Source organism: Sceloporus occidentalis, unplaced genomic scaffold, assembly GCF_023333645.1.
Source record: "Sceloporus occidentalis isolate IW3139 unplaced genomic scaffold, rSceOcc1.0.p SCAF_8, whole genome shotgun sequence".
Taxonomy (NCBI): Eukaryota; Metazoa; Chordata; class Lepidosauria; order Squamata; family Phrynosomatidae; genus Sceloporus; species Sceloporus occidentalis.
The window spans coordinates 20,505,530-20,518,422 of NW_028316988.1; the positions used below are offsets into that span (position 1 = coordinate 20,505,530).

The window sequence follows — 12,893 nt, forward strand, 5'->3', positions numbered from 1 at the left end:
ACACATTCAGACCAGTTTAATCCTATTGGAATAAATGTCTGGGCCCCCGGTGAGCTACTAGATGTGACAATCTGGGCCCATTCCCCAGGAAGAGGTGGAAAGGGGCAATTTAAACAGACAGGGAAGGATGGGAATACTCACTCATTTCTCCTTCAGTTTTAAAACCCTCACATTTGCGGCTTTGACTTTTGCGGATTTGATTATTCATGGATTTGATCAATGTGTTCTCTCTAAGGAATCTCTAGGTACTCCAGCTTGACTCTGTGGGCAGAAGTTGCACTGCCGGACCTAAAGGTTCCTAGAAAAACACTTCTCCGAGCATTTGTACATCTTCCAGTGCAATTTTATGGTCAGCTTCTGGCAGATGTTGACCACAGACCTACACTGAAGGACCTAGAGCAGTGATGGCGAACCCATGGCATGCGTGCCAGAGGTGGCACTCAGAGCCCTCTCTGTGGGCACATGTGCCGTCGCCCCAGCACACAGTTTGCCAGAGTTTGTTACTGGAAAGCCAGAGGGACACGGCACTTTGCAATAAATAAGTGGGTCTTGGGTTGCAATTTGGGCACTCGGCTTCTAAAAGGTTCACCATCACTGACCTAGAGATTCTTAGGGAGGTGTTCTCTCAGGTTCAGAAAGCAGTGTTTTGTTATTTGCAGCTTTTCCACTGTCACGGGGGTCCTGTGCCCCTAAACCCAGCAAATGTGGAGGGACCACTGCATTCTCAATCCTGGCAACGTCGATTTCCAGCAGTACTGAATGCTCTCCAGCTTTCCTGATTTGTCAGGGACAGTCCCAGTTAATCCTCTGCCATCCCAGTTTCTCATCTGTTTTTAAAATGCCCCAGTTTCTCTCTCCTCTTCCTACTGTCCTCTTTTGTACTCAGCTTACTTCAATTGCTGCAAACAATGGCAAAAGTGGTTTGCTAGTAAGTATGGTCAAAAGCAAACTGCTGCAGCCTCTCCTAGCTTGTGAGTCTTTCCTCATTAATAATCTGACTGGGGTAAACAAGCCCCAGAATCTCTCAATATGTTTGTCACTGCTATCTTGGGGAATTCTGCCTATTATCATTCAGACTAAGGGTGCATCGATACTGTAGAAATAATATGGTTCAACACCACTTTGAGTGCTGTGTCCCTCCATCCTAGGGTTTGTAGTTTTACAAGGTCTCTAGCCTCCTCTGGCAAAGAGTGGTGGTGCTTTCCAAAACTACAAATACTAGGATTCTATAAGATGGTGCCATGGCAGTTAAAGTGGTGTCCAACTGCATTATTTTTACAGCACTGCAGAAATAATGCAGCTTGACATCGCTTTGTCTACCATGGCTCAGTGCTATGGAATTCAGGGATTTGTAGTTTTGTGAGCTCTTTAGCCTTCTCCATCAGAGAGCTCTGGGGCCACACCAAACGACGAATTCCAGGATCCCATAGGATGGAGCCATGGCACTTAAAGCGGTAGCAAACTGCATCATTTCTGCAGTGCAGATGCAGCCCAGGCATTTTGAGGCCAAAACACACCCCTGACTTTTGGTGTGCCCTAGGGCTACAAAAAAGCAGTGAAGGAGCCACATGTGGCCCATAGACTCCTGTCCTAGATCAAAGGTGGGAACAGTATGGCACTCGAATTGATGGACTGCATCTTCCAGCAGCCCCTAGGTAATACAGGAAATGGTGAGGAAAGCTGGGAGTTGCAGTTCAACAAACAACTGGAGAGGGTCATATGATTCCCATCCATCCTAGACTCGGTCTTCAACTGAATGCATCCCCTTATCATGGGGGCCTTTTGAGGATAGTCCCGTAAAAGCCCCGAAACATCAGGCCCATAGCGTAAAGTCCTCTTGGGGGCTCTCAGTAAACAAACATCAAAAACAAATGTGTACATGTGTACATTGATAAAGACAGACGCCTATGGTGCCCCAGTGAAGAGGAGCCATTGCTGAGAACTCTGACTGGTCAAACCCAAAGGGTATTCAGCAATGGTTCCTCTTCATCTTGGAGAGAAATGACCAGTGGGGTGCCATAGGGGCCTGTCCTGGGCCCAGTGCTATCGATGACTTAGATGACAGAATTGGGAGCATACTTATCAAATTTGCAGATGACACCAAATTTGGAGGAGTAGCTAATACCCCAGATTAATAGATTAGAGAACTGGGCCAAAACTAGCAAAATGAATTTCAACAGGAAGAAATGAAAGGTACTTCACTTAGGCAAGTCACACACTCTCAGCCTCAGAGGAAGGCAAAGGGAAGCACTCTCTGAACAAATTCTGCCAAGAAACCCCTATGATAGGGTCGTTTTAGGATTGCCATGAGTTGGAAATGACTTGTAGGCACACAACGACGACAGCGCTGTATCGCTGTTCTTTCCATGTTCTTCTTACGTCTGGTACCAAATTGTCTGTTAAATAAATCATGTCAGGGAACACATCTACTTTGTTAATTGGAGTATACCTTTATATAGCAACAAAACAATTCACCACTCTCCAAAAAAGGCCCTGAGTTTAAACATTAAAAGGGTCCAGCTGGACAGAAATGTCTTTACCAGACAGAGTAGGGAAACAAAGCTAGTGCCAGGTGTAGTGGCAGATGGCGGCTCCAATGTCCATGGGGCTGGTGAATCTGCTCTGGGTTGCAGTCCAACTTTTCAAGGGCCTATTCACAGTGCTAGAGCCACTGGACTAGTCCTTGAACCAGACTTCACTTTTCTTCTGGTTTCCATACTGTTGGCCAAACACGGAGCCAATGCAGCATAGCTGAGTATTGAACTGCAACTCTGAAGACCAAGGTTTGATTCCCAGATCGGCCGTGAAAGCCATTGGTTGGTCTTGGGCAGGTCACATACTCTCAGCCTTAGAGGAAGGCAAAGGCAAACTCCCACTGAGCAAACCTTGCCAAGAAAACCCCATGAGAGATTCATAAGTTGGAAAGGATTTAAAGGCACCCAACAACAATACGCAGTGCTGAACCTTGAACCCAAAACAGAGTCAACACCTTTTCATAGAATCATAGAATCCCAGAGTTGGAAGAGACTGCAAGGGCCATTCAGTCCAACCCCAATCTGCCATGCAGGAACTCTCGATCAAAGCATCCCTGACACATGGCCATCCAGCCTCTGCTTAAAGACCACCAAGGAAGGAGACTCCACCACATGCCTAAAGCTCTCACTAGAGAGCCAGTGGTTTGAGCACTGGGCTATGACTCTGGAGAGCAGGGTTTGAATCCTGGCTCAGCTGTGTAAACCCACTGGGTGACCTTGGGCAAGTCACTCTCTCTCAGCCTCAGAGGCTGGCAATGGAAACTTACCAAGAAAACCCCATGATAGGTTCACCTTAGGTTCGCCATAAGTCAGAAATGACTTGAAAGCACACAATAACAATAAGATCACACTAGAACACAGGAGCCACCAAGCCCCCATGGGGCAGAAAAACATTTGGGGGAAGAAATTTTTCCACAATTGGGTGCCACTCCTGAAATTATGATTATATTATTACTATTTTATTTTCTTATGTCCCTCCTTTCTCCCACTATAGGGACTCAAAGCAGCGATATAGATGGCCAGATCTATGTGAGAAGTGGCAGCTCTTCCTGGTAGATTTCAGCAAAAGATGCCATCATAGACTCTTAAAGGACTACTAAGGCTATCTACTCCAACCTCCTGCCATGAAAGAATATACAACTAAAGCACTCTGTCCTGAGAGATGCCCATCCAACCTCTGTTGAAAGACCTCAAAGAAGGAGAGTCCACCACCCTTTGAGGTGGTCTACTCCACTGTATAGAGTCCGTCCACACTACAGAAATAAACCAGTATAGAACCAGTTTATTTCTGTGAAGTTCACACTCGCCCCGACAGCAGTTGGGGGGGGGGGGTGAATAGCCCTCTTAAATCGAAATCTTAACTAAAGGAGCAGTTTCCAGGAGAAGGTGAAATGAAGGAATTCTAGTGCTATGATTGTGTGCTTCTGTATGGCAGGAGTTTGGACTGAAAAGCCCTTGTGGGCTGCATCCGCACTGCAGAAATAATCTGGTTTGACACCACTTTAACAGCCATGGCTCAATGCTATGGAAATCTGGGAATTGTAGTTTCATGAGACGCTTAGCCTTCCCTCTCAGAGGGTTCTGGCGCCACTACCATTCCCAGGATTCCCTAGCACTGAGTCAGGGCAGTTAAAGCGGACTCAAACTGGGTTATTTCCACTGTGTGTTTTCATCTGGGAAGCTAAGCAGGTTAGGCCCTGGTTTTTGGATGGGAGACCACCTCCGGGTGTTGTAGGCTCAATTTCAGAGGAAGGATCTGGGAAAACCACCTCTGAGTAAAACTGGTTCAGAGGAGGTTTTCCTTGCCTCCCTCTGAGGCTGAGAGAGTGTGACTTGTTTAAGGTCACCCAGTGGCTTTCCATGGCTAAGTGGGGATTCGAATCCTGCTCTTCAGAGTCAAAGTCCAATGCTCAAACAACACTGGCCCCTGGAATTGCTACTTGAGGATGTGTTATTTATGTATTAGAAATGTCACCCTCCAGCATGGAGTAGTGGTTTCAGCGTTGGATTAGGACAGGAGACTAGGATTCGAATCCCAGATCAGTCATGGAAACCCACTGGGTGACCTTGAGCAAGTCACGCTCTCTCAGACTCAGAGGATGGCAATGGCAAGCCCCCTCTGAAGAAACCTCCCAGGAAAAGCCCATGATAGCTTTGCCACTTGGAGGCACACAACAACCACAACCACAACCACGCTTAGAGGATCCCTCTTTGCATGACACTAAAAGCCAATTTCCATTGGGTCCCCATAAGTCCACAGGTGACTTGAAGGCACACAGCTCCACACTTCCTTTTCTCTCCTCCGTTGCTTCATTCCTTCCCTTCTTCTTTCTCCTCCTCCTCTTCTCTCCTTCTTTCATTCCTTCCTTCCTTTTTCCTTTCTCCCCTTTCTTCCCTCTCCTCCTCTCCTTCCTTCCTTCTTCCTCCTCTTCCTTCATTCCTTTCTCCTCCTTTCCGTTCCTCCTTATTCCTTCCCTCTCTTCTTTTCTCTCCTCCTCCTCTTATCTTCTAGCTTTCCTTCTTTCTTTGTCCTCCTCTCCTTCCTTCCTTCTCTCCTTCTCCTCCTCCTTCCTTTCATTCCTTCCTTCCTTCCTCCTCTTCCCCCTCCTCCCTCCCTCCTTTTCTCTCCTCCTCTTCTCTTTCCTCCCTCCTTTCCTCCTCCTCCTCTCCTTTTCTTCCTTTTCCTCCTCTCCTTCCTTCCTCTTCTTGTCTCCTCCTCCTCCTTTCTCCCCTTTCTTTCTCTTTTTCTCCTTCCTTTTTCTCTTCTCTTTCATTCTTTCCATCCTTCCTTCCTTCCTCCTTTTCTTCCTTCTTCCCCTCTCTCCACCTCTTTTCTTTCTTTCTTTCTTTCCTTCCTTTTCCTTCCCCTCTCCTTCCTTCCTTCCTTCCTTCCTTCCTTTTCTCTGTTTTCTCCCTCCCTCCCTTCTCTCCTTTCTCCCTCTTTCTCTTCTTCCTTGCTTCCTTCCTTCTCCTTCTTTCTCTTTCTTTCCTTCCTTTTCCTCTTCTTCTCTCCTCCTCCTCCCTTTTTTCTTTTTTCTTCCTTCCTTTTCCTCCTCCTTCCTTCTCTTCCTCCCTTCCCTACTTCTCGTCCTCCTCTTCTTCCTCCCTCCTTCCTCTCCTTTCCTTCCTTCCTTCCTTTCTTTCTTTCTTTCTTTCTTTCTCTTTTTTCCTTCCTTCCTTCTTTTCTCTGTTTTCTCCCCCCTCTCTTCTCTCCTCCTCCTTCCTTCCTTCTTTTCTGCCTCTTTCTCTTCTTCCTTGCTTCCTTTCTTCTCCTTCTTTCTTTCTTTCCTTCCTTTTCCTCTTTTTCGTTCCTTCCTCCTTCTCTCCTCCCTCCCTCTTTTTCTTCCTTCCTTCTCCTCCTCCTCTTCTCCTTCCTTCTTTCCTTCCTCTTTTTTCCTCCTTTCCTTCCTTCCTCCTCCTCTTTCTTTCTTTCTTTCTCTTTTTTCCTTCCTTCCTTTCCTCGTCCTCTTCTTCCTTGCTTCCTTCATTCCTCCTCCTTCTTTCTCTTTCTTTCTTTCCTTCCTTCCTTCCTTCCTTCCTTCCTTCCTTCTCTCTCTCTCTCATCCCCTTTTCCCTCCAGAGAGAGATCGAGAGAGAGGGCGCCCACTTCCTCTTCTTCTTCCTCCGCCGAGTGTCTGGGATTTGAATAGCACAAAGGAACCGCCTCGCTGTGATTGGCTGGCTGGCTCCGGCGGGGGGCGGGCGCAGGATGCCAATCGGCCTGGGGAGCGGCCGGGGATTGGCTGAGGCGGGGTCCGGGGGCGTGGCGGGGGCGTGGCCGGGGGTTATAAAAGCGCGGGGGCGGGCGAAGGCAGCGCGGAGAGGAGCTTGGCGCCGGCGGAGGCAGCGGGGCAGAGCGGGAGCGGGAGGCGTCTGCTTCGGCGTCGGGGCTGCCGCGATGTGGTCCGGGCGGTGAGCGGTCGGAGGATGGAGGGCGCCCTGGACGCCCAGTCCCTGATCAGCCTCTCCCTGCGCAAGATCCACTCCTCGCGGAGCCAGCGCGGCGGCATCAAGCTCCACAAGAACCTGCTGGTCTCCTACGTCCTCCGCAACGCCAGGCAGCTCTACCTCAGCCAGCGCTACGCCGAGCTCTGCCGGAGGCAGCAGCAGCAGCACCCGCAGCTCCACTACCAGCCCTTCCCGGGGGCCCCGACGGTGGGCAACGACTTCCACATCCCCGACGACGAAGGGGACGCCTCCGACGACTACCCTCCTCCTCATCCCCATCATCAGCTCCGGAGCTGCTCTTTGCTGGGGCGGAGCAGCGAAGCCATGGAGGACCTGCCCGCCCCGTCGGGGATGAGGGGGGAAGCCCTGGCGCCTTTCTACCCGCATCGGCCCCTGCCTCCGGGGTCCCCCCTTCCTCCTCCTCCTCCTCCATACGACTTCTCCTCCCTCCATGCCCAGCCTCCTCCTTTGCCGTCGGGGCACGGCTCCCCCACTCCTGCCTTCCCTCCTCCTCCTCCTCCTCCTCCGCCTTGCCCCAGCCGGACCACCGTCCTGGACCTGGACACCCACGTGGTCACCACCGTGGACAACGGCTACCTCCACCAGGACTGTGGCTGCGCCCAGTGCCCACCCGTCGGGGCTGGCACCCACCCCGCCGCCCCTCCTCCTCTTCCTCCTCCATCCCCGCTCTCTCTCCTCCAAACCAAACGCAGATACGTCCAGGATGTCAGCATCCCCCCCAACGGCCCGGAAAGAGGCGCCGTCGAGGTTGTGTTGGGTGCTCCTTTCCCCTTCAAACGCAAGTACGACGACCCTGACTCCTCGACGGGGGACCCTCCCAGGGACCACATTACGCCTCCGACCCGGGACCCTTGCCCCAAACGCGCCCGGTTGGAGGACTTCTCCGAGTCGCAGTCGTCGTCGTCGAACATTTCCAACTTGATCTCGATCTTCGGCTCGGGCTTCACGGGTTTGGTAGGGCGGCAACAGCAGCAACAGCAACAGCAACTTCTCTTACAGCAGCAGCCGCCCTCTCCGTCGGCGCAGCAGGTCTGGCATCAGCAAGTACCGCAAGCGTCTTCATGCTCGACAGCAACAGCAGCAGCAGCAGCGCAGCCTATTGATCCCGAGCAGCAGCAGCAGCAGCATCTCAATGGACAGCTCTGTAGCAAGCAAGCCCTGGCCAGCCTGGGCGCCTGGACGCGAGCCATTGTGGCCTTTTAACACAACACACACACACACACACATATATATATATATATATAAGGGGGACACCCCCAAAAATTTGGGGGGTCACCCCAATTTTAAAAAAAAAGACTCCTGGACCCTCTTTTTTTAGGGAGATCAGGAACGATGGGTTAAGTTTCTGCTTTGGGAACAACCCCCCAAAAGACTGGGAATGTTTTGGGGTTTGGCACCAGGACTCCCCCCCCCCATCCAAGGCGAAGCGAATGTTTTATATGAATTGAAATAAAATAATAATAATAATTGTACCATAATAGGGGGGATCTTTTTTGTTGTTGTTGTTGTTGTTGGAAGGGGGGGTGACACAACACAAAATCTAAACTGGGGGTGTCTTTATTTTTGCAGGCTTTGGAGGGAAAGGTAGGCTTTGGGGGTTTGGAAAACCCCATGCAAAAGTCTTCTTCCACCACCAAGAAGGAAGTCTCCCTAAAAGATACTGAACTCCTTTTCTGTGTGTATGAGTGTGACTGTGTGTGTTTTTGTTGTGTTTCTGACCACTTTTGGGGCAGGTTTTGGAGGGCTGGGGGTTGGAGGTCAGGATTTTAGTTCATAGGTTTTTTTGGGGGGAAAGGATGGAAAGAAAGGAAGGGAAGCAAATGTGTGTGAAGAGTGTGCACCACTTTTTGGGGGGCATTATTTGCCAGACATTGGGTTTTTTGGGGGGATCCTAATAGGAAAAGGGAGAATTATACACAAGTTTTGTTCAATCTTTTTTCCCACCCCAAAGTCTAGTCTTTCTGATTCGATGAAGCCAGAAAAACCAGATTTTGGGGGGATGCTTTGCACCTCGTCCCGTTTCTAAAATAACCTGGCTGGGTTGACTTTTTTCATCCGGACCCAGAAAAATCAGATTTTGGGGTGTGTGTTTCTTCTGCACCCCTTCATCCTCCAAGATAACCTACTTGGTTTGGCTTTTTCTTTTCATTCGAACCCAGGATAAGATTTGGGGGGGGGGGTATATTTTGCACCCCCTTCTTCCAAGATTAACCTAGTTGTCTTGACTTTTTATCCCAATCCAGAATGATCACATTTTGGAGGTGAGTTTTTTGCACCTCTTCCAAGAAAACCAATCAGATTTTGGAGAGGTGAGTTTTTGGCAATCCCTTCTTCTCCCAAGAAAACCTGGTTTGACTTCTTTTCATCCGAACCCAGGATCATTAGATTTTGGGGGGGATATTTGGCACCCCCTTCCTCTTCCAAGGTTAACCTAGTTGTCTTGACTTTTTATCCACATCCAAAATAGGCAGGTTTTTGGGGTGAGTTTCTTGCACCCCTTCTTCTTCCAAGACAACCTGGCTGGCTTGACTTTTTCTTTTCATTTGAACCCAGAAAAGTCAAATTTTGCAGGGGGGGTAGTTTTTTTCGCACCCCCTTTCTCTTTGCTGAAAACTTCAGTGGCTTGACTTTAAAGGGATTTCAAATGTAATGGGTTCCTCCAAGACTTCTCAACCTTTTCCCCAAGCCATAAGATGCTAAAATAAAATTGGGGGGTCTCTGGGGCAGGGACTTTGGGGGGTACCCTGTCTTGTTTAGTTGCCGAAATGGGTCTCCGTCCCCCTCCCCTTTATAACCCTGTTTTCAATGCCGAGAAATGACAGAAACCAACTTTTTCCCCCCCAAGGAGCAACTATATGATGCAATTTGGTCTTTCTGTGTCTGAAAGTGTGCCTGGTTTTTAAAGGGAATAATGAGATTAATTTTTAAATTTAATTTTAAGGAATTTTTTTAATTTTAATTTTAATTTTAAAACATACGATGCAATTTGTTACTTGGCCGGGTGTTAAAAGGGGATGATGGGCTTTATTTTTATTTTATATTTTATTTTATATTTTCATTTCATTTTTTATTTTATTTTATATTTTATTTTATATTTTTTATTTTATATATTTTTTATTTTATATTATATTCCATTTTATATTTTTATTTTATATTTTATTTTAAATTTTATTTTTTATTTTATATTTTTATTTTATATTTTTATTTTATTTTATTTTATTGAGCTTGTTTGACGTACGGATGTACTTTTGATCACACTTTTTTTTTGGGGGGGGGGACAAAAAAAAAGACAACTTCAATTTTTGGGAGATGGCAACTACTTTTCCCATCATGCAAAGCTCTCTGCAAAGATGTCCTGCCTCCTTTCATATACTTTCTTTTTTAGGTTTGCGCACCTCCCACCCAAAGGGGTGTGCGCACTTTGTGCGTATGTACGTATGCCATAAGTACATGTGTTAATGCTATATTAACGTGTCTTTAAATGTACTCGGATGAATGTTTGGTTCTTTTCATTTCTTCCTTCCCCCCTTTCCTTTAAAAAAGAAGGTTTTTAAACTCCTGATTCAACCAGCATCGTTCGGTCCTATGTGCAAACAGACGAAACATCTGTGTTCCTGTAATCCCTTTTTATTTTCCTTCATTTTTTAATAAAATTAATTAAAAATTAAAAAAAATTAATTCTGTCCTGAAATCGACGGTAGAAAAACAAATAACCTTTTGTTGTAAAAAGGTGGCTTTTTCTTTTTCCCAGCCTGCCGATGTCACATTTTAGCACTGTGTGTGTATTAAAGGACTCTCTCATTGCCAAACATCATCATCATCATCATCATTATTATTATTATTATGGGTTTTATTTCTCTTCGGTTCGCTCTCTGTATACTTTGTGGGTGCGTCTGCACATGCGTGTGCGCAATACCGAATTGTGTATCACCGGGTCAAAACTGTTTCAGATTTGTTTAAATTTATAATCTTAATAAAAAGTCCGATTATTAAAAAAAGAGAAAGAATAATTAAAATGTGTGTCTCCCGACTTTAAAGGGCCAAAAAAAGGGATATATATTCCCTGCTATTTGTTGAATTTTCAGCAAAATCCTCAAATTTGAAATATTGGGCTTGTTTAGAAAGTAAGGCTCTTAGGATAGCGCTCAGATCTGAAGTGCGGATTTAGGAAGACAACTGTTTTAAAAGATACCCTGGAAATGAAAGAAATACTAATATTATATGCGCCTAGAGCCAGTGTGGTATAATGGTTTGACTATGGCTTTGGAGACCAGGGTTCGAATCCCTCCTCCGCCACAGAAGTCTCACTCTCTCAGCCTCAGGAAAGCAAAGACAAATGTCCCTTGGACTTGCATAAATCAGAAACAACTCGAAGGCACACGTCAACCATGCTCAATTGGACCAATTGTTGAACTGTGAGTCGACACAAAGTGTGTCTACACCGTAGAAATAATGCAGTTGAACACCGATGGAGCTTCATCCCGGGATTTGTAGTTTAGCCAGGTCTGAGGTTTGCAAAACTACAAATCCCAGGTGGATGCAAGCAACAAACCCATCTGGAGAATGGACCCATGCAAGTCAAAGTGGGATCAATCTGCATTAATTCTACAGTGTAGACGCACCCATTGAGGCATCGACTCAGTGGGTCTACTTGAATAGTCAACTAAAATAGACACCCAACTCACAAGAAGATGGAAAAACAGATCTTTAGGAGAAAATCATCACAGATAACTGGCTGATTTTAACTCCTTCCACCATCATCCCTTAAATTTTGCATGGCTTCTCTTATCTCTAAGGATAAGGAAAAGGTGTGTTGCAAGGAAATAATGTGGCAAGAACTTAGAAAAGAAAAGGGACCGGGGGAGAAATGCAGAGAAAATAAAACTATTGGGTTCTATCTCTAAGATTAAAAGATTGCATGGAGATGGGATGGAGCTATTTATTTATTTATTGAGACGCTTTGTGTCCCAATTGTGGGAGGAAAAGTGGGATATAAATGATGATTTAAAGTAAAAAGGGCTTGCAAATGTAGCTAGGATCTGAGCCTTGCCTTACCTGGGGATAGGCCTCACTTTCCAAAGAATCGTTAGTCCATTTGGAATAATCCTGAAAATGGCACAAAAGCAGCCTTTTGCTTCCAAAAGCGGTGATCTAAATATATATATTTAGATCACCGCTTTTGGAAGCAATATATATATCCACACACACATACATTTTAAAAGGCAATTGGAGTTTGGGTCTTGGCCTGGGAGAAAAGAGACATATAAAGTAAATAAAGAATAATAGATTTGTTTGTTTAGTATAGCATATTTATTTATTTATTTGTATGCTGCCTTTCTCCCAAGCCAGGACCCCAAACTTCACTATACATACATACATACATACATACATACATACATATATCTCACTGCTTTTGGAAGCAAAAGTAGCTTTTGTACCATTTTAAGGGTCCAAAGGTTATGATGATTGCCTATACTATACATGCAAACATACATACAGATAGATAGATAGATAGATAGATAGATAGATAGATAGATAGATAGATCCCGCTTTTGGAAGCAAAAGGCTGCTTTTGTGCCATTTTAAGGGTCCAAAGGTTATAATAATTCCCTATACATACATACATATGTGTTTAGATACCGCTTTTGGAAGCAAAAGACCACTTTTATGCTATTTTACGAGGCCAAATGAAATAGCAATTGCATATACATTATATATATATATATATATATATATATATTCCGCTTTTGGAAGCAAAAGGCTGGTTTTATGCCATTTTAAGAGACCAAATGTTATAACAATTGCCAATACATACATATATTTAGATTCCACTTTTGGAAGCAAAAGGCTGCTTTGGTGCCATTATAAGGGTCCAAATGGAATAATGATTGCCTATATATGTATATGTATATACCATGCTTTTGCCAATGTGCCATTTTCAGGTGCCCTGGCCAGTCAAATGGAACAATGATGCTTCGGGCACAGAAGGATCAGGTCCTAGCTCCCTTTGCAAGGCCTTTTCTTTATTTCAAACTAGGAATTGCCTTTGGAAATAGAAAGGCATCCTAAATGTCTCTCTCCAAGGAGACAACAAACTTCCCAAGTTTGCCTTTTTCCCCTCCTTTTGCCTTTCCATGCATCTTGAGTTTGTTATCTCTGTTTTATGCCACTTGGTGGTGCATGAGGGTGCATGCTTTTCACTCTCACACCCCTCTCTTCAAATCAAATGAATGAAGGTAATATTGTCCCTTTTCTTCATTTCCCTCTTTGACCACCTATAGGCTTATTCTCTTTTTAGTTGCAATTTTCATGTATTTTGGCTGCTGTTGTTGCTTTCTTTTGCTCTTCCAAACACCCTCCTTCAGGATCCCTTGCTCTTTGCAAACTGGG

The 12,893-nt window shown here is 45.8% G+C and overlaps 2 protein-coding genes across 2 annotated transcripts; one reads left to right on the forward strand and one right to left on the reverse strand.

Moving 5' to 3' along the window:
• Positions 1-4,386: 4,386 nt before the first annotated feature.
• On the reverse strand, positions 4,387-5,308 carry LOC149308141 (uncharacterized). The gene is made up of 2 exons (XM_089536848.1): positions 5,042-5,308; positions 4,387-4,996 (listed from the first exon to the last, which is right to left on the reverse strand). The coding sequence occupies exons 1-2, from the start codon at positions 5,306-5,308 to the stop codon at positions 4,556-4,558; spliced, it is 708 nt and encodes a 235-aa protein (XP_089392974.1). The 3' UTR covers positions 4,387-4,555.
• Positions 5,309-6,367: 1,059 nt separating this feature from the next.
• Positions 6,368-10,177, forward strand: IER5L (immediate early response 5 like). Its single transcript, XM_089535145.1, has one exon. The coding sequence runs from the start codon at positions 6,462-6,464 to the stop codon at positions 7,704-7,706; it is 1,245 nt and encodes a 414-aa protein (XP_089391271.1). The 5' UTR covers positions 6,368-6,461; the 3' UTR covers positions 7,707-10,177.
• The last annotated feature ends 2,716 nt before the right edge of the window (positions 10,178-12,893 follow it).